Source organism: Pyxicephalus adspersus, chromosome 10 (assembly GCF_032062135.1).
Source record: "Pyxicephalus adspersus chromosome 10, UCB_Pads_2.0, whole genome shotgun sequence".
Lineage (NCBI taxonomy): Eukaryota > Metazoa > Chordata > Amphibia > Anura > Pyxicephalidae > Pyxicephalus > Pyxicephalus adspersus.
This window is the reverse complement of record NC_092867.1, coordinates 51098236-51117931: the sequence shown is the minus strand read 5'-3', so window position 1 is coordinate 51117931 and position 19696 is coordinate 51098236. Positions and strand designations below refer to the sequence as shown.

At 36.9% G+C, this 19696-nt stretch overlaps 1 protein-coding gene across 1 annotated transcript in view; it reads left to right on the top strand.

The window, feature by feature from the left end:
* The window catches only part of LOC140338862 (catenin delta-1-like), a 30921-nt gene extending 12977 nt beyond the window's left edge, over window positions 1-17944 (top strand). The window contains exons 7-15 of the mRNA XM_072423183.1: window positions 19-241; window positions 367-562; window positions 976-1147; window positions 8300-8435; window positions 11726-11862; window positions 13009-13093; window positions 13941-14011; window positions 14841-14920; window positions 17385-17944. Coding sequence (XP_072279284.1) covers window positions 19-241; window positions 367-562; window positions 976-1147; window positions 8300-8435; window positions 11726-11862; window positions 13009-13093; window positions 13941-14011; window positions 14841-14903 — 1083 coding nt within the window. The 3' untranslated portion in view covers window positions 14904-14920; window positions 17385-17944. The remainder of the gene's footprint in view (window positions 1-18; window positions 242-366; window positions 563-975; window positions 1148-8299; window positions 8436-11725; window positions 11863-13008; window positions 13094-13940; window positions 14012-14840; window positions 14921-17384) is intronic.
* The last annotated feature ends 1752 nt before the right edge of the window (window positions 17945-19696 follow it).

Here is a 19696-nt window from a genome sequence, read left to right as displayed (position 1 = left end):
TTTTTTTTTTTTTGTAAGGTTTGCCGCCTGCGTGGAATACCACCCCTAATTAGCCTACTGGAGGATTCAAGGGCTCCAGTCCGACTGGCAGCATGTGGAGCATTAAAGAATCTATCATATGGACCTTCACGAGAGAACAAAATGGCAGTAAAGAACTGTGATGGAGTGCCAGCGTTGGCAAGGCTCTTGCGCAGGAGAGGGGAGGGACAAGAAGGCAGAGAGATGGCAGAATGTGTTACGGGTGAGACAAATTTTTTTGCAGGTTTAAATAGAGATTCAGTTTCCTATAATCCATAAATTAAAGAAAACGATTGGATATGCCTTTTGTATGCTTATGTTTACTATTTCTTATTAAACATTTGCTAGGCACTCTTTGGAATTTATCTTCTCTGGATTCTATCAAAATGGAACTTGTGGACCAAGCCCTGTACACTTTGACCCAGGAAATCCTGGTCCCTTATTCTGGATGGCAAAAAGAAGGTGAAGCAGTAAATACAGAGGATGGAAAATCCCAACATATTGAATGGGAACCGGCTTTAATCAATACAACAGGGTGTTTGAGGTACCTATGCAGAGAATTTCACTAAAAAAAAATTTGTACTGATCCTTTCATTACAGCGCTCAACATAAAATAAAGCAAATGCTACAATGCTCTTTTAGTTACTATGTTTCTAGCAGTGCACTAGTTATTTTCCCAGCTCATATGTTTTGCTAGTTTGGTGAGAAAAATCTAAGAATTAGCAGTGTTTCAGATCTTACTACACTTTTTACCCAAATAGGTTGTGTGTTCATTTCTGAAGAATGACTAGCTATATACCTTTTACTTTGTCTCAGTCCACTCCCTTTTCTGGGATATCTCTACTTCTGCTTGTAGCCTTTTTTGTTTTGTTTTTTGCTTTAAAAAAGTTATATTTTATATCAAAATATTTAAGGGCAAACTTTTGGACATTTTAAACACAAACCTTGTCATTCTAGGAATATCTCATCTGAACGCTCTGAAGCACGCAGGAAAATGAGAGAGTGTGAGGGGCTGGTGGACTCTGTAGTTCACATATTACGGTCAGAAATTGGTCATGGAAATGTTAACAGCAAGGTACAGATAAATTCCCTTTTTTATTGGAATTGCATTTTAGTTCTGTGTGAACACATTTAGGGCCTCACTCTTTACATTCACTATACTTACTACAGTGGGGAAGAATCAGGTGTTAGTCATCAGGGCCTTCAGAACTTTAGAAGAATTTTACAGATTTTGGTTACCAGTTTGCTTCTCCAAAGAGGGTCTTCCTTTTCTTAAAAAAAAAAAAGAGCAGTAATAAGTGCACAGTAGCCTATGGCACAGGCACAATTAAATGAGATAACAAAAGGGATTATATAAGTCACTTTTGGTTTACAAATTTCGCAGATTTCTGAACTTAAGGTATGTGATATTTTTCAGTATGTTTTCCTATTATTGCTGCTTTTATTATTGCAGAAAATACAGTCACGGGTAGGAAAAAGTTCAACCTCCTATTAACATTTCAAGTACCGGAACATAATAAAAAATATCATATGGTCCTTAGCCAGTCTTAAAATAATTAAATCTTCTCTCAGGTGTAAAGCAACACACAACAGATTTCAGTGTTGTATAACAAAAATGATGCCAATTGTGAAAAATTAAATACAACTCGTCATTTAGTAGCTTGTAGAACCACTTTTCTCAGCAATAATTTTAATTGTTTTCTGTATGACTTTTGTATATCAGTCTCTCACGTTGTTGTAGAGGAATTTTAGCCCACTTTTTCATTACAACATATTTTCAGTTTTTTTTTGATGTTTGCTTGGATTATTTTCCTGTTGCATTAGCCGTTTTTGTCCAAGCTCTATCTGTTGCACAGATGGCCTTACATATACAGTTAAGTCCATAAATATTTGGACATACAACTTTTTTCTCATTTTGGTTCTGTACATTATCACAATTAATTTTAAATGAAACAACTCAGATGCAGTTGAACTGCAGACTTTCAGCTTTAATTCAGTGAGTTGAACAAAAATATTGCATAAAAATGTGAGCAACTAAATCCTTTGTGTGGAAGATTTTGCTGTGAGTAGACAACATGCGGTCAAAGGAGCTCTCCATGCAGGTTAAACAAGCCATATTTAAGCTACAAAAACAGAAAAAAACGCATCTGGGAAATTGCTACAATATTAGGAGTGGCAAAATCTACAGTTTGGTACATCACGAGAAAGAAACAAAGCACTGGTGAACTTGGCAACGCCAGAAGATCTGGACGTCCACAGAAGACAACAGTGGTGGATGATCGCAGATTCATTTCCATGTGTTCAAGTCTACTATAAAGAGAAGACTGCATGAAAGTAAATACAGAGAGTGCACTGCAAGGTGCAAGCCACTCATAAGCCTCAAGAATAAAAAAGCTAGATTGGATGGCTGCCAGTGGCACTGGGACACTAGTGTTTATCGATGATGTTACACAGGACAGAAGCAGCCAAATTAATTTTGAGGTGTTCAGAGACATACAGTCTGCTCAATTCCAGCTAAATGCAGTCAAATTGTTAGGGAGGCCATTCATATAACAGATGGACAATGACTCAAAACATACAGCCAAAGCAATCCAGAGTTTATTAAAGCAAAGAAGTGGAATATTCTTGAATGCCAAGTCAGTCACCTGATCTGAACCCAAATGAGCATGCATTTCACTTGTTGACTAAACTTCGAACAGAGACCCACAAACGGCAACTGAAGTGGCTGTAGTAAAGGTCTGGCAGAGCATTCAAAAGGAGGAAACCCGGCATCTGGTGATAACTAACTGCATCTGAGTTGTTTCATTTAAAATTGTAATGTACAGAGCCAAAATTAGAAAAAAGTTGTCTGTCCAAATATTTATGGACCAAACTGTACAATACTTTATATATAGAATACTATATAATACTTTTGACATACAGGAGTTTATGGTCGGCTTAAGTGTGAGGTGACAAGTCATGTGGTTGCAAAACAAGCCCAAATCATCACTAAATGTATACATTTAGCTTGACCCAGGGGTATAACTTCTAATGTCTGTATGCCTGGAACTAAATTATCCAAACCTGTAACTTGTGAGTGGTTGATTTCAGTTTGAAAATTTAAATTTAGTCATGTGTATCTAGTCAGTCTTTGATTTTTTTTTTTTTTAGAATTATAATTTCAGAGTAGGGTTTTTTTGGTGGGGATCTGCATGGGAATGCCTATTTGCCAACCCTGAATTTTGACAACCAAAAAATACATGGTAAAGAAGGATTTTTTTAGGCAAAACATCAGTTATATTAATGATTAATTCTCATAATACATTGCAAAAATGAATAATAGTGCTTCAAAAAGCTGTGGATTATAGTTAATTTATAGCCATAATGGCTCAGTATGGGCACTAGACAATGAGACCTCCTATATGGAACATATACCTAAGTAGGTAAATGATTAATCCATCGAAAATCCTATGAAAAAAAATCCTATAGTTATTGGCATATTATACATTGATGGGGCTGTATGAAATAATTTAAACACTGCTTAATACTAAAATATACAAATGCAATTAGATTAAATAAATGAAAATTTTACATCACTTTACCTTGCTGAGAAGAGTTCAGTGCCTACTAGGATGGTGCTGAGGAGGAGGAGATGTTCTGTAATTCACAGAGAGTTATAGCGTGGGTTGTTCACTGAATGGTAGCAACTGGTGTACTGACACTCGTGGGCAGTCGCGGCTTTGTCTTGAGAGATGTAAATAATTGTAGCGCGCGGTGTTATGACTGATTTTGACCCATAGCACAAAGGTTTTATACCAAGCAAAATTTTTCGTGTCCGAACAGGACTTGTACCAAGTTGGACTTATTCCAAAGCGGACTTATACCGAGGTACCACTGTATATTATAAGTATAGAGAACAGTAAATATATGTTTGAATAATCAAAAAAGGGAAAAAATATAAAAATTCACAAATAAATAATTATTTATTTGTTATTTGCCAGTATGATTATAGACCATCAATAACCTTTACAGACCAATATAATAAAGTTTGTAAGAAAGTGTAATAACAAATGTCAATCATCTTTTGCTTATATACCCGTATTATGCAAAAGATTACTTTATAACATTTAAATTTATTGTGTAAATACATCCAAGACAATTACATAGATTAACAACTTACATGTTCTTTGGAGGGGAAACGTGTGATTTTTTTTTTTTTTTTTTTTTTTTTTTTTTTTTGAAGCTTTATAGAGAACTTTAGTGACCCAATTAGGGTTAGTGAGTTGGCACGCCCATTCCGGAGTAGACAGGATTGGGGTGTTTGCCCACTGTAGGTACCTAAAATAGGGTAAGTATTTGTAATAAATGTTAGTCCAAAAGTCACCCAAAGTAATTGATGAAACTATAACATAATATTAGAGAGTGACCGTATTGTATTTTGATTAGATATGAAGATATGCTAATTGTTTAAGTAAATAAAACTGTAGGGGTATCTATAATAAGGTTATTAAGGGGGAAAATGATAGAAAATAGCCAGTTTACATTGACTGACTAGGTTAGTATAAAGTGATAAAAATCAAACTAAGATAGTGTATCAATATGCCATATCTAAAGGTAAGTACATTGCACATAATGCAAATGGAGTGGAGAGGGGTATATGATAGGAAGTTAATATATTTATTATTCGATCAGTATTAAGTATAAGAGCTGGTAAGAGTGGAAATTGTAGTATATGCTAGGGTGCATCGGTAAAGTGCCGATGCTCCCGTCCCTGCAAGTCGGATGCTGCGCAGATACAGGAATAATGTTAAAAAGAGAGAGGAGGGAGGATAGAGGGGGAAGACGGGAGAGGAGAGAGTGGGGGGGGGGGAGAGCCCAGTAATGACATACAGTGCTGTTATTTTAATAAACCTGTAAGGCTGCATATTGAAAAAAGGCAAGGTAAATTCATATACAGTACTGTTGATAATTACATCATCATGGAGTAGGAAAATACTAACATTGGCACTGTAGTCTTCTTCATGGGTAAATAAGGCATCCCCCTGAAAATAAGCCCTAGAGCATATTTTGGCCTTCAAAAAAAAATAAGACAGTGTCTTATCGGGGAAACAGGATATATATATATATATATAGTACCTTCCAACAGTTTAATAGTAAAAGACAAGTCAAATCAAGTTGGTAGAAATGGTTTGAAGCTAAAGACTTCATTTAGATCTGGAAAATTATTAACTTTTAGTGTAAATATCTATTTTGTTTCCCACTACAGAAAAACGCTATCAAAGTCACCTCCTCGAGTGTTAGGGGTAATTTTCTCCAAGGCTGCAAAATTTATGCAGTTGATTTTGATTTCATGTTTAGTTCCAACATGGAAACTAATGGGTGTGACCATTTTTCTATTTGGTATCTTGTTAGTGGCTATGAACCAAAGAGTCTTTTAGGCATCCTGTCTTTCTATAGATAATCTTAGGCTCGGTTCCTAGATGGGTCGAAATATTGGGGAATGTGAGGATATTCCATTGTTTTGATATACGTTTTTGGATGTCTTGATTATGTTGATTGTAACGTGTTACTATAGGAATCTTAGGTTAGGAAGGTGGTGTGTTTTTAAAAAATGTAATCTTCACAAGAGAGTCTGAATACTTTTTTGTAAGTCCTTTTTGAGATGTTTCTTGCTGTAACCTCTTACCGTGTTTCCCCGAAAAGACACCCCCCGAAAGTAAGCCCTAGCAGGATTTTTGGCTGTTTTCGAGCAAGCTTGAAATATAGCCCTCCCCCGAAAGTAAGCCCCATTGGCTTCTTCGGAGGGTGTGGTCACGTGGTACAAGGAGGGATACCAAGAGGATGGAGGGAGCAGAGAGAGAGAGAGAGAGCAGGAGATTTCAAAAGCACGAGCAAAGGGTGAAGAAATCGCAGGGTTAATTAACCTACAGTACTCTGGTGTGACACTAGCAGAGGTTGGTGGATTCTCTTTTCAAAAGGTCCTTGCTGGTATTTCATTCATTAGCAGCAATGCATATTTAATAATTGATTTTTTTTTTTTGTTTTTACTCAGATTTAACATGTAACTCTGAGTCACATGTTAATAATTGTCAGCACATTTTCATATGTTGCACTTGTTTGCTTATGAAGCTGTGTTTTTTTTTTTCATTACTCATTTATGTAAATTCTTATTCATGACTTCTTGTATATAACAGAAGAAATCTGTGATTTTGACAGGTCACAGGTAGCGCAGAGGTATCTTTCTATAGTAATATTGGTTGCAGGTTTTGGTAAATACAGATTTTTGTACATAAATAAATATAGATTTTTTTTGAGAAAAATAAGACATCCCCTGAAAATAAGCCCTAATGAGATTTTCAGAGGTAAAATAAATATAAGACACTGTCTTATTTTCGGGGAAACATGGTAGTATCAATCTGTTAGGGAGTACCTTGGCTTCTAGTTTGAAATCCTATTCAGAAGTACAGTTCTGTTTGATTCTGAGCATCTGACCTGGGATGTGCACTTTTGGCATGTAGTATTGTGTTCCCTGTCTTTTCTTTCCTATTAATATTACTTTGGTATTTATATAGTGCCATCATAATATGCAGCGCTGTACAAAGTCCATAGTTGTGTCACGCAACCCACGCAGACACTGGGAAAACCTGCAAACCATGCAGATAGTGTTCTGGCCAAGATTTGAACCTAGGACCTAGCGCTGCAAAGGCAAGAGTGCTAACCACTGAGCCACCGTGCTGCCTGTGACCAAATAAGTTCTTAAATAGGGTGTTTATGAAAAGATCTTGAGAGATGTTAATATAAATGTCTAGGAAAGAAATCCTTGTGGGATTTGAACAGAACGTGAACTTGAGGTTATAGTTATTAGTTTTGATACATTCATATAGGTCATTGATGAGGTGATGTGGGCCTGTCTAAATGAGGATATCATCATATATCTGGTCCAAAGTTTGATATGGGGGAGGCAGGGTAAGAATCTGGTATCAGAAAAAAAGATTTCTTTCACAGTTGCCCAGGTACAAATTCGCATAATATGGGGCACATTTCTCCTTTAGTCTGTAGATGGGTGATGTTATTGAAAGTGAAGGTATTGCGGAACAGGATGTACTTCAGTAGAGAGAATGAATTGATTGTACCAACGGAGTGAGGGGTCGCTGGTATGTAAAATAGTGGCAATCGTTTGTAAGCCCTTAGTATAGAGGATGCTACTATATAGGGCTTCTACGTTCACTGTAATGAGGGTGTTAATGAGGGACCTTCATGTTGTGTAGTTTTTCCAACAGTTGTATCGTGTGTCTAAGATACGAAGGGAGGTTTTAAACATAGGGTCTTAAATATGTGTTGATGAGGTCACTGGCATTGGCTGTGATGGAATTGATGCCTGCTACAATTGGGCGACCTGATGGATGTTGCGCGTTTTTATGGACCTTAAAATGTTTGTTCCACAAAAAATCCTTGGTCCTAATATCTATGCATCCTGGAGTGTATGCTTGTGGATAAGAGAGTAAAACTCTTGAAGAAATGTGTCGACTGTGCTGGATGGAATAAGGGTATACCACTGTTTGTTGCTCAATTTTTTGAGGCACATTTTTTCGTGTTGTCGATTGTCCATAATACCAGTGTTGCCGCCCCTATCTGCTGGTGCTTGTTTTCTAGGTTGCTAAGGGCTTGTTTTTGTGCATACGTAACGTTTAAGTGGGAGGGTGTGTACTTTGGAAATCAAAGTCTAAAATGTCTTTCAGAAGATGGTTGTACATGGGCATTATACTATCTATTACAGGGTTCTCCCCACGCACTTTTCAGCACCCACCCGGCTGTTTTCGGTGGGTACCAAAGAATTTGGTCACAAAACAGGGGTCTGCCACCCACCTAAAATTTCTTCCCACCTGGCTTAAAAAAAATTTCTGGGTTAAGCACTGTATTATTATAGAGGAGGGAAAAATTTTGTTTGGGTATAGCCGTTACAGTAGTTATTGTAGAAGAAGTAGATGGAGGGTCTTGAGAAAATGTGTGGCTTTCCTCATATAGTTCTTGAAGTATTTTTAGTGAGCTTAAAATCTTGGACTTAAGTCTTTGTATTCTGAAACGTCTCTAGGTACATTAGGTTTGGATGTTTTATCATACATAAATTTTAAATTGATGTTCCTAACAAATAGATGTGTCTTTAATAATTCAAATTTATTAAGGTGTTCAGAAAGGCAAGGATTGACCAATTTTCAAAACCTCCTCCTCTGCTGGTTGGGGAGTGTAGGAAGAAAAATTAATAATGCCTAAATCTTGTTTTTTGGAGGAATTTTCATGAAATAATCTGGGATGGAGGCTTGTGCTTGTTTGGGAGAAAAGAATCCTGTATTTTGAATTTATTTTTTTTTTAGGTAAGAAAACTTCTGAAGAAGCACCAGAAAGTGTGGAATTTCCAAAAAGAACCACTCCAGCAAAAGGTAACTAACTTAAGGATATAATTTTCATTAATGTTCCAAGGCTAGATAATTTACATCTTTTTGTTTTTGCTTGATGGATTTTTCTTAGAAATCAGTAGTAAGCCCCTCCTCCAGATGAGCTCTTCCATATGCTAACTGAAGTGCAGGAGTTTATAATCAGCTAGCCAATGCTAGATAAGTTACTTGATTACACTGTGCAACCAAAAGAGATCAAGGCCACCAAACTTTAAGCCCATGTAAGGCTTCTTTTTCTTTATAAGAATCCTAGCCCTCGTGAGCATTGGGCTTTCTTCTTGAACCTGTTGGTTCTAAAGAATATTTAGTTTAAATCTGTTGGGGGAAATTTCTTATCTCCTAACTTGGGTGTTTTCCTTGTGAAACCTTTGTCTTAAATCTACTTAATATTGTCCTACTTAATAACTAATGTAAGGAACGTTGGCAGGCTCATGTTTGCTGTTAGTAGATGATGATTATGAAGGTTTTTCTTTTTCTTTTTTTTTTTTTTTTTTTTTTTTTTTTTTTACCCCAGCATAGTATTACAAATATATCTTGCTGAAAAGTAGGTAAAATATTTAGGGTCCCCCACCCCAATGTTTCTCGCTATGTAAGTGGTCCCAGGAGTCCTTAATTTGCATTTTTAATTTTGGGCTCCTAGGTGCACTTTCTTATAAAACAGCAACCCAAATGTTCAATTTCCACAAGTTTTTAAACTTGTGATCCCCATATTTTGAAATTTTTTAAATTAAAAAAAGAAATGTTGGTTATTAGTATGAGAGTCCCCTGTAAAAATGTTAGTTAACAACCAACAATTTTGGAGATCCAAAGGATTGAACACATTGAGTTGTTAGGCTATAGAATCTGACAAGCAGACTTTACACACACACAGCTATCATACTGCGGGTGGATAAATTACACAGGACCTTTTTGTTTTTGGCAGTGATGAGATGAGGGCACTGGCTCTTCTGCGATCACATACATGATGATCTTTGTATTACCTAGGTATAGTGCTAGGAGGTGACATCTGAAGGTAGGCTGAATTCACATTGGCAATAAGATTGCATTTGCTCCGTTTACCCCTCACTTACCTCTCGCCAGGAATCCCTGCGGCCTGAAAAGCCTAGCACTTACCGCCTGTTACCAATCCCAGGTGCATAGCAGTTATCACCAGCTACCAATCCTAGGTGCCTAGCAGTTGCCAAGTAGTCACTCAGGAGGGGCATTTTTTTTACTGCTAATGTGAACGAAGCCCAATTTGTTAAGCCACATTGATCACACACTGAACCATTCCCTTCATCTGTTCACAAACTGAGCCCAGCAAGTCCCACGCTGTCTAGGGTATCCTCTTCTATCCCATTTGTCCAGCGTTGCCGTTTTCTTTCTTCCAGATGCTTCCTCACATCCCTCGAACTTGCACTGCAAAGGCATGAGATCAAGTAACATATCTTCCTAAAAACTATTCATGTGTAAGATTGAGTTTTTTTTTTTTTTTTTTTTTTTTTTTATGACGTTATAGGCAATCTCACGCCTGTGCAGTGGAAGTTTGGACAAATGTGGTGATGCTTTCACAGCATTATGCATGTGAGCACATGATGGCAAATGAGGAAGGTACAGCCAGTGTCCTATCCTCATCACTGGTCATTTTCTAACAACAACAAAATAAAAACTGCCTGTAAAATGTATCAACCCAAGTGGGAGTGTGTGATGACATCACCGACAGCACAGTGATAGCTGTGTGTATGTAAAGGCTTGTCATATTCTGCAGCCTACCAACTCGCTGTGTTCAAACCTTTATATATCCTAACTGTTGGTTGTAATGACTTGGAATTTTCAAGATTTGGGGGTTACAAGTTTAAAAATTTGTGAAAATTGAACATTGGTGTTGCTGTTTCAAAGGCAAGTGCGCCTAGGATCCCAAAATTGAAAATGCTATTTGCGGACCATCTATGCCATTTACATAGCAAGGATCATTGGGGTGAGACCCCTAAATTATTGACTACCTTTCACAAAACTATAACTGTCATACTATGCTACCCTGTCTGCTTCTCTTCTTAGAATTCCAATTTCCCAACAATTGGGAGGTGTTGGAAACCTAAAAGTTAAGGTGCAAGTGGTGGACACGTGTATAAACCCCCCTAAAATTTCATTAGCAGTGCAACCTTCGAACATACAAAAACTCTTAACATAAACAAACAACATAAACAATGTTAGCCATCAAAACATGCCTCCCTGTTATACATGACTGTACCCTTCCAATACCTGAACCCCAATTCCGTTTTGCGTTTGTTATTGATGCCATAATGATGACATTTTAGGGGATCTTAGCCACAGATGTTCCCCACTGGTGCCTACATTTTCAGTTACTTACACCTCCCCATTCCAGACTAATTAGGGTTCAAGTGTTAGAAGTAGGCAGTAATGTGTAACAAGGTAGTGTTTTGATTGGTGGAGCTTTTCATGTTCTGTTGATACCAAAGTAATAACATTTTAGGGGGTGTTGTCAAAAATGTACATCGTAATTAGCATCCTACTAGAGTTGAGAAGGATGGAAACAGAAAAAGGGGGGTTCTTTTTTTCATTTTAATTAAGGGCTCCTTGGTGCACTTGCTTTTAAAACAGCACTCCCAATGTTGTATTTTCACAAGCTTTTAAAATTGTGATCCCCGTTTCCTAATATTCCTAAAACCTTGAGGGCTAAAATGTTGTTCACTAGTAGTTATAACCAACGGTTTAGGAGATATGAAGGATTTGAACACTTTCTACAGGAGGTTGTAGAATATGACATGCTCCCTTTACACATACAACTATTGCACTGGGCTGCTGATGAAATTACACACCCACTCAGGCGGAAACATTTTACAGACAGCTTTTTTTCTTCTTCTATTAAAAAAAAAAAAAAAAAAGACACAGCTTGTGCCATCAGATGGAGATGGGACTTGCTGTGTCCTGATATCATCCTCGCTGAACTGTGCTGTGCTCCCCCGCCCTCCTTCCATCAGCAGTTCGAAACCTCCAAATAGATGACAGCTTAGCAGGATTAGATAAGCAGATAAAAGGCGGGTGGAGGCACGACTACTGGGTACTGCACCCACCAGAAAAGGGCTAGGGAGAATTATGTATGTGTAATATAATAGAAAATGTATGCAATATCTTTTTGTTATTGATTGCAATGTCAAATTTTGACCAAATTTATTAAAAAGGAAAAAAAAGTTGCTGTATTTTTTGTTTGTTTTACTTTACCAATGTATACTAAGCTGTTTGCATCTTTTTGACGACATTTTTTTCAATTTCAGGTTATGAACTTCTTTTTCAGCCAGAGGTAGTACGTCTCTACATTTCTCTTGTAAAGTTGTCGCATACACCTGCCGTCTTGGAAGCAGCGGCTGGAGCCATACAGAATCTTTGTGCTGGAAACTGGACTGTAAGTTTTACCTAAACCTAAATATTTAGCTCATTGTTTCCATATAGCTGCTTACTGTTTGTTTTTTTTTTGTTTTTTTTGTTTTTTTAAATGGAGTGTATAGGAGACTATGTTGTTTGTCATGCATGTTGCATGTTGTACATCTCTGTGCACAATTCCTTAAAAGCCATGAAACTACAGAGAGATTTTATTGATCCTGCCAGAAGTGTAGTCTTCTAATTTTCTATTGTATGTTCTCAGCACTCTCATGTTATAATTTACAGAACTCCATCCATCATTATATTCCTATCAGTTGGGAACTCAAACCTGACCAATGACACTGATTGAGATTGCAGTACAGCATTCTCTGCTTAGTACAGGAATTAAGGAACCCACTGAATTGCCCCACTTTAACTGGATTTACCCACTTCAACCACTAAGGGAAATAAACTTCCCAGATAGAAAACCCTATGGACATAGTTTATCCGGAGAAGCAAAACATTTTCCAAGATATGTCTAAACGGTTACAGTTTTTCCTTAAACACAAATCACAAAAATCGGCTTACCAGAGAGTTTAACCACCTTTAGGCTTATGATAGGTCTTTGAAAACTCTTTTATTATTCAGTGAGATCTGTGCCTGACTCATTCTCCGTCTTCGCATAGGTGAGCCATGGGCAGGATAAAAGAGGGAGCTTGATTCTTGATCCTTTTGACTTGGTGACCTTTTTTTATCATAAAAAAATTTGTTATTCCTGGTCTTTGTTTATTTGACTTAAAGCGTACCTAAACTCAACATTTTCACTTTACATTAAAGGGTAGACAACCCTCCCTTTTATAAAAAGGAAAATGTTATTCATTTTTTATTTTTTTTTTAAATGCAACACCCGCAGATCCTCCCGGGATGCCTATGTCACGAATCCCGGAAGGCTCTGGGTGCCCCTTCTTCACATGCCCGAGATCTCAAACATGGACAGAAGGGGCATTTTTTTCTTTTAGGGGAATGAGATGCTGATTTCACGCAAGTGCAGTCACAATGGCTCTTCCCCCTCTCCCCCCCCCCTTCCCTTCAAAGCAGCTACATCACCGATCTCGCACCTGCACAGTGCGAGATCTGGTGACGTGCCAAAAAAGATGGAAGAGAAGAATCAAGATATCTGGGCCCTGCGCTTCCTCAGCACCGGGACAAAGAGGAATCCCAAGACGAAGTGGGACTGGATCGCAGGAAGGACCAGTGCTATCGAGGGACCTGTGGGATTAAAGGTAAGTGTAAATGACATACCAGAGTAAAGTGTAAATAAAATACCAGAGAAAGGAACAGTTTAACTACTAAATCATCAGGAATGATTTTATGTTAAAGCACTGTCTGACCTCAAATTTAAGGTTTGCTATCATTGCAGGGATATGGTGCATGTTGCAATGGAGCCGTTTAGTAGCTTATTTATTTTAATAGGCTGTTGAACATTGCACACAAATGTAGTGCGTTTTGCATTTGTTAAAGCACAACACATGTTTATGCATCTTGATAAGTTGTGTTTGGGAATCCATTCGCAAAAAAACATTATCACAATGCAGTAGTGTGAACATGCCCATATACAAGGTCTAAACTTTGCGGTAAGCAGTCCTTTGGTATTATTGGTGAAAAAAGGATAATGCTACAATAAATATATAAAGGGGGGGGATATTCTCTTACACATTCATGATGTATTATATACGTATAATGATTCAGGATGTATTACATACAATATAATGCACAACTTTGTAATCACTGCGAATGTTGATTTACCCAGAATGTAAAAAGTTTCTTTATGTTTATACTTTGTCAATCCAATATAAGTCTCAGGATCCCCTGAGGAAGCCATTGAGCGAAATGCGTCTGGGGGAAAAAAGGGACAATTTTGAGTAGTTACATCGTATTTATAGGATTAAACACTCCCTGTGGTGATTTATATATTGGTTTGTCTGAACATAGTGGAACCATGTAAAGTCTATGTTGTATGCTAGGTTTATTAAGTATAAAAGTGTCTTTATTTTGTTGATATATATATGTGTGTGCGAATCATATACATCTTTTAGCTTGTGTTAGATTTATTTATATTTTTTTTCCCAGAACCATACAATGGGGAAAATACTCGTCACCTTAATCGTTCAGGAAATCTCTCTGAACTAGAGCCTCTGAAGGTAAATGCATACTGTCTACTATACTACAACCATAGTTTAATCTTGAAGACTACAAACATTTTTGAACAATGTTTTAGAGCAAGATGTTCACTTTAGTGAACAAATGTAAATACTTCAATTTAAAAAACCTTGTCACTAACCTAAGCCATTGCAGATACAAGCAGAATATTTTAAACTAATTTTGCACTTTTTTACTTTTTCTCCATTTTCCTTGTCTTTTGAACTTGCTTTGAAACATGATTATTACAGTGAAGAAGTAAATATCCTACAAAGCCTCTTCCACCTAATAAGTTATAGCCTTCTCTTCTGAGAGTGTCTAATTTATATTATCTAAATTAAATTGTGTTACCCACATTGATTTAAATGGTATCCATTCCCTAAAATTCTATGCTTGTATAACTGATGAAAGGGAATTTTCTTGGTTTCCAAACAGTTGTGTGATTGGACTTTTTACTAATGCAAGTATCTACTTTTGTGAGATCACTCTTGCATACGTCATACATGTTACAATCTGACAGTCCATCATTCTCTGTGTAACAAATTTAGGTTTTTTTCTGAAATATAACGAGGACCTCAATAAACTATGTTAGCAAATATGAAAAAGATTATTAATAAATGGTAATGTGTTTAGTAAATATTCTGTTCAGCCTGTCCCATTTTGGAAGTGTGCTGTATGTACTGCATTAATTAATGTTTTAAATATTATCCTGTAAACATTTCACTCTTTAGTTAGGATATCACTCTGACATCTATCATGTGTTCTAATTTATTTATCCTCTGTTGTAACTATGCATACTTTTCATCTTATCACTAACAATCTCTGTCACAGGAGAGGTCTCTCAGTACTGGGGGATCTTTGGATCTTGGGGATGCTGAAGACCAACCAGTTTAACCCCACATCTTTCACGTGTATGTAATGCCAGCTCTTTTCCATTTGTTCCCGTTTTTCATTTGTTTCATATTCATGCCAGTTCTTTGTGAAAGTATTTTTGTTTTCCTAGAATATAAAGCTCAGTTGGTTTCTTTTTAACCTAAAAATGTATTTTATTTTTGCACATTCTTTTGTTAATTGTGCAAGAACATTACATTTGCATGCCCCCCACCCCCTCTTCTGACTGTGCCATGGGTTCCTCTGCTGAAAGCCAAGAAAAATACCCAGAATGTAGCTGCTTTCATGGGAGAACCCTGCACATTGCCCCTCCCCTCCTTTTTTTCTTGTATAGTGCACTTTATACATTTTACATTTTTTTACACTTTACAGTTTTTTTGAGTAATAAAAAAATATAGCATTATATTTTAAGCTTGTTTTTAATGCAATTATTTCCCCTTTTCCTGTATACTTTTGTATTTACTGAATATTGTGGTAAGCAGCTGAAAATGTATGCATTGTATGTTATTCGTTTTATGATCATAGCAAAGCACAAGTGTGAATTTTTTGCAATAAAATGAAGAATAGACTTGATAAGGAATTAGTTCAGAAAGTTTATTTGTTTGAGAAAGAAAGTGAGTGCATTTCTTATATCACAGAATAATACCATTTAGTCCAAATGTAAGAGAATGATCCAGGGTTAGGCATGTGGGGTAGGGGGCATCTTACTGTTCACAGGTATCAGCTAAAAGTTTGTAATATTAGTAGCAGTGCCATGTGTGGTTTTGGGTTTTTAATCTGAAATGGATTCATGGTATGTGAATCTGTACAAGTAGGGGGAGGTTCTCTTTCGCAGAAGGAACAGGCAATGTCGCTTTTGTAATAAAACAAAAAAATACATGCTTGTATTCGATTTTGTAAGTACACTGCTTCCTCTGTCATGAGCAGAGGCATCTTTACTAGGTCTTTCTATGGTTCAGGATGTTCATCTCTCTTGACCGAACTGCAATGATGCAGTGAAAAAAATATTGGGTGAGAGGGAAAAAAAGAGGTTGGAGTCTCAAATTCAATGATAAGTTAATTATGCATTGACTTATTTCAGATACATACACAATTATGTCAAACAAATAAACATAATGTATTCCTTAGTTCTTCTGGTATTCACAGGACTAGGATAACTATTCCTATACAAAAAAAATAAAAAAAACGCTAGCATGAGTGGCTTTTACGTGACCGTATTTCTGTATACCGACCCGGCGCGTTTCGCCCCTGCTTGGCTTCCTCAGGTATACAGTATTGTACACGAGTATTAGTAATGCAATGATGGCCAAATATAGTGATGATAGTTTCTTTATTAGAATCCGTCTGTCTATCTTCCACCTTAACGCTGACATGAACCAGGCAGAAGCATCTCCTACAGTATGTAATATTCAACTATTTATTGTCTTCTGCATAACCTTCAGCATTCTCAGCCGGATTCTCATAAAGAAACTATCCTAACTATAATTTGCCTTCCCTGCAATACCAATACTGCCCTTGAATTATCTGGTAACTACTGATATACTGGCAACTACATATATACTTTCTGCATTATACAAGCCGTATCGACCAACTAATTCTCCTTCCCAGCTCAATTAGCTGGAGGTATATTAATATAACTTTCAGTATTCCCAGCCGGATTCTAATATAGAAACTTGTCACTGTTATTGGTCATCCCTGCAATACCAATACTCGTATACACAACTATACCCCTGAGGAAGCCCAGCAAGGACAAAACGCGCCGGCACATATACGAACATACAGTCACATAAAAACTACTTGTGCTAGCGTATTTTGCATAGAAATTGTTATCCCAGTCCTGTGAATACAGAACAAGGGATACATTATGTTTAATTGTTTGAAATAATTGTATATGAATCTGAAATATGTCAATACATAATTAACTTTAACTGAATTTGAACCTTCAACCTCTTTCTTTCTCTCACCCAATATTTTTTTCAAATTTCTAAAGAGGGTGGCCTATATATTTACAAAAAAAAAGAAAACCTTCTGGTAAAGAAGTTGATCCCAATAGTTGTTACGAACTGGAATGATGTAACTTTTGCACATCGATTTATATGTGGTATGCCAGGATAATGCTCTAAACTGCACAGCTCAGTGTACTTCACAGAAAATATTTCAAACGGGCAGTTCAAAAGTATGCAAAGCTTTACATGCCTACCTGCTGCAAACTTCATCCCTTCGGTGAAAACAAATGTCAAGCAGTTACGATCATTGAAAGGGCCAACACTTTTGAATTTTTATTATTGGACTCCTTCGCCAATAGAAATGTATTGGGTTAACCAAGGAGCATTGCTACCAGGAAGTGCAGTGGCCTTGTTAATTCAACTTTGTGGATGCAGGATGCAACAATGTACATGTAGAAGAACCTACAGAACAGGTATATATACATTTTTTTATATATATATATTTATATATATTTTTTTTTTTTTTTCTTTTTTGCAGGGTGACACATGTGCTTGATTTTACCTAAACTTACTGGACCAGGAAATCCTAATCATTTAGCCCCAATTGCCTCTTTCCCATTCTCCATCTCTCTACTGTCCTCTTCAGATCAGTGGTGAAGTGTGAATTGAGCTGAAAATTACTGGATATTGGGACATGAGCTGCAGGGGATGCAATAACACTGGAATATCACAAGGACGAGACTGTAAATACAGAAACACTAACATAATATGGTTAATATACAACACTAACAGTCTTTCAGGACATCTTGTGGTGCAGTTATTTTAGCATCACCTTTTTCATTTTTTAATCTTCTTTTTCAGGGTGATTTTGTTTTCATATTTGATGCAAATAATTTCTTCTATTTTTCTGCTTGTTTNTGTTTTTTGTTTTTTGAATCACCAGTGGCCTTTACTTGGGAAATAGAGGGCGATTGCTGTGTAATGGACTCCCCTAACCTTGTTGTCATCTTGCTTTCCTTGCAACTTTTTCATAACAATCTCATGACAAGAATTATGTTTTTTATAAATAAAATTTTAAGACAATCGTAATAAAAAAAAGTGTGCTATCTTTATTTGAAGTAATAAAACACTAAGGGCCCAATCTGAGGGAGCAATAACACTTCATAACAAAACTAGCTTCAAACTATACATAACTTGTGCCCAAGGTATACAAAAACGCCATGTCAAATGGATGCCATGTCACCAAAAAAAAAAAAAAAACGTACTGGTGTACCTTAGCAGGGAATTACTGGCATGTAAATCAAAAAACAATATTTTTATTTAGTGTACAATAACAATATTAAACATTCCATGCACATTGAATAAAGCATAAGGCCAAAGCAAAAGGCCTCAGACATCACACATCATATAAAATAAAAAAATATTATCAAGCATTTTAGGCTGACGGGTTTTCGCAGATACAACCACTTCGGATACAACCACTAGCAGCAGGGAAGCACTATTATTGTTTTTTCTTTTTTTTTTCTTTTTTTTTTTTTTACATTTGTTAGCCAAATCTATATTCGTTAGCCCAGTCTCCTAAACTGTGAAAAATATATTTGTTAGCCAAGAAATTCAGAGCCACTCATAAGCACGAGGTATCACTGTACTTTCAAATTCACTGTCTTCATTATTAAGAGACCTGGATTCCCTGAGTGAAGAAAATCAATCTAGCCGACAAATTGGAGGACCTTGAAAATAGATCCAGACACTTGAACCTCCATATTAGGGGAGTCCCTGAACCTATAGTTGATGTGCAGGCCATGGCTCTGGCCCTATTTCAATAATTGGCGCCTGACATGCCAGTTGATAGACTGGAAATGGAGAGGGTGCACAGAGCTCTTACAGAACGTAAATCTTCATGTCCACCCAGGGTTATCTTGGTAATTTTTTTATATTTCTGTACTAAGGAAAGCCTTTCTATTAGCAGCCAGAACCAAAGCACAAAGTGCTCCCCCTGATTTTTCATGGACATGAGTACCAGTTTGCAGATATTGCTCCATTCACCATAGCTAAATGCAGACCTGTGAAACCTTACTTGGATATAGTGATTCATCACCGTATACCATATAATTAGGACTTTCCGTTTTGGTTGCTTTTCCCCTACAAGATAAATGTCCCACTCCAGATGTTGCTGCTTCTACCCTTTCAGATCTCTGTACAACCCTTTCTCCTCTTAATTGGCCTTCATGATCTGCCAAGGATAAAAGGCAAATGCCGTGAAGAAAACTCAGAATTGAAGTTACTTTATTGTTCTTGGTTTAATATCTGTGACAATTTGCAATTGTTGGACATTTTGATTTCCTTCTTGAGTAGTGCATTTTTTTTCCTCAACTCTTTTGTTCTATTAGTATCTATTCCTGTATATGTTTTAATCCCTGGGTTTTTAAGGTTTCACTCCCGCCATTCTACTACACGGCAGTCTGCATCTACTAGATTTCTTCACAATCTCTACTCTTCCTCCAACTTCTACAGGAAATCTTCAGGAATCACTATCCCAAGTTGCTGAATTACTTCATCGTTCCTATAATTATCCATCATGGATAATTAGTTGTTTTTCCATTGCAACTATTTTAACCTCCCTGGCGTAAGGAATATTGAGTGTTTTTAAATGTAAAAGCTGTAAATTTAAAAATACTCATTATTTTAAATTTTACGCCTACCAGCCCCACGGTTGGGCCTAAGGCTCGCGAGCATCTGCTTCCCCTGGCCTCATGTGCCCAATGTGCCTCAACACAGAGGACAGAAGCTGTCCCATCTGACTCAATGGACCAAAAATAGGTGCTCTCGCCCCCGCAAATTGGGTGCCTG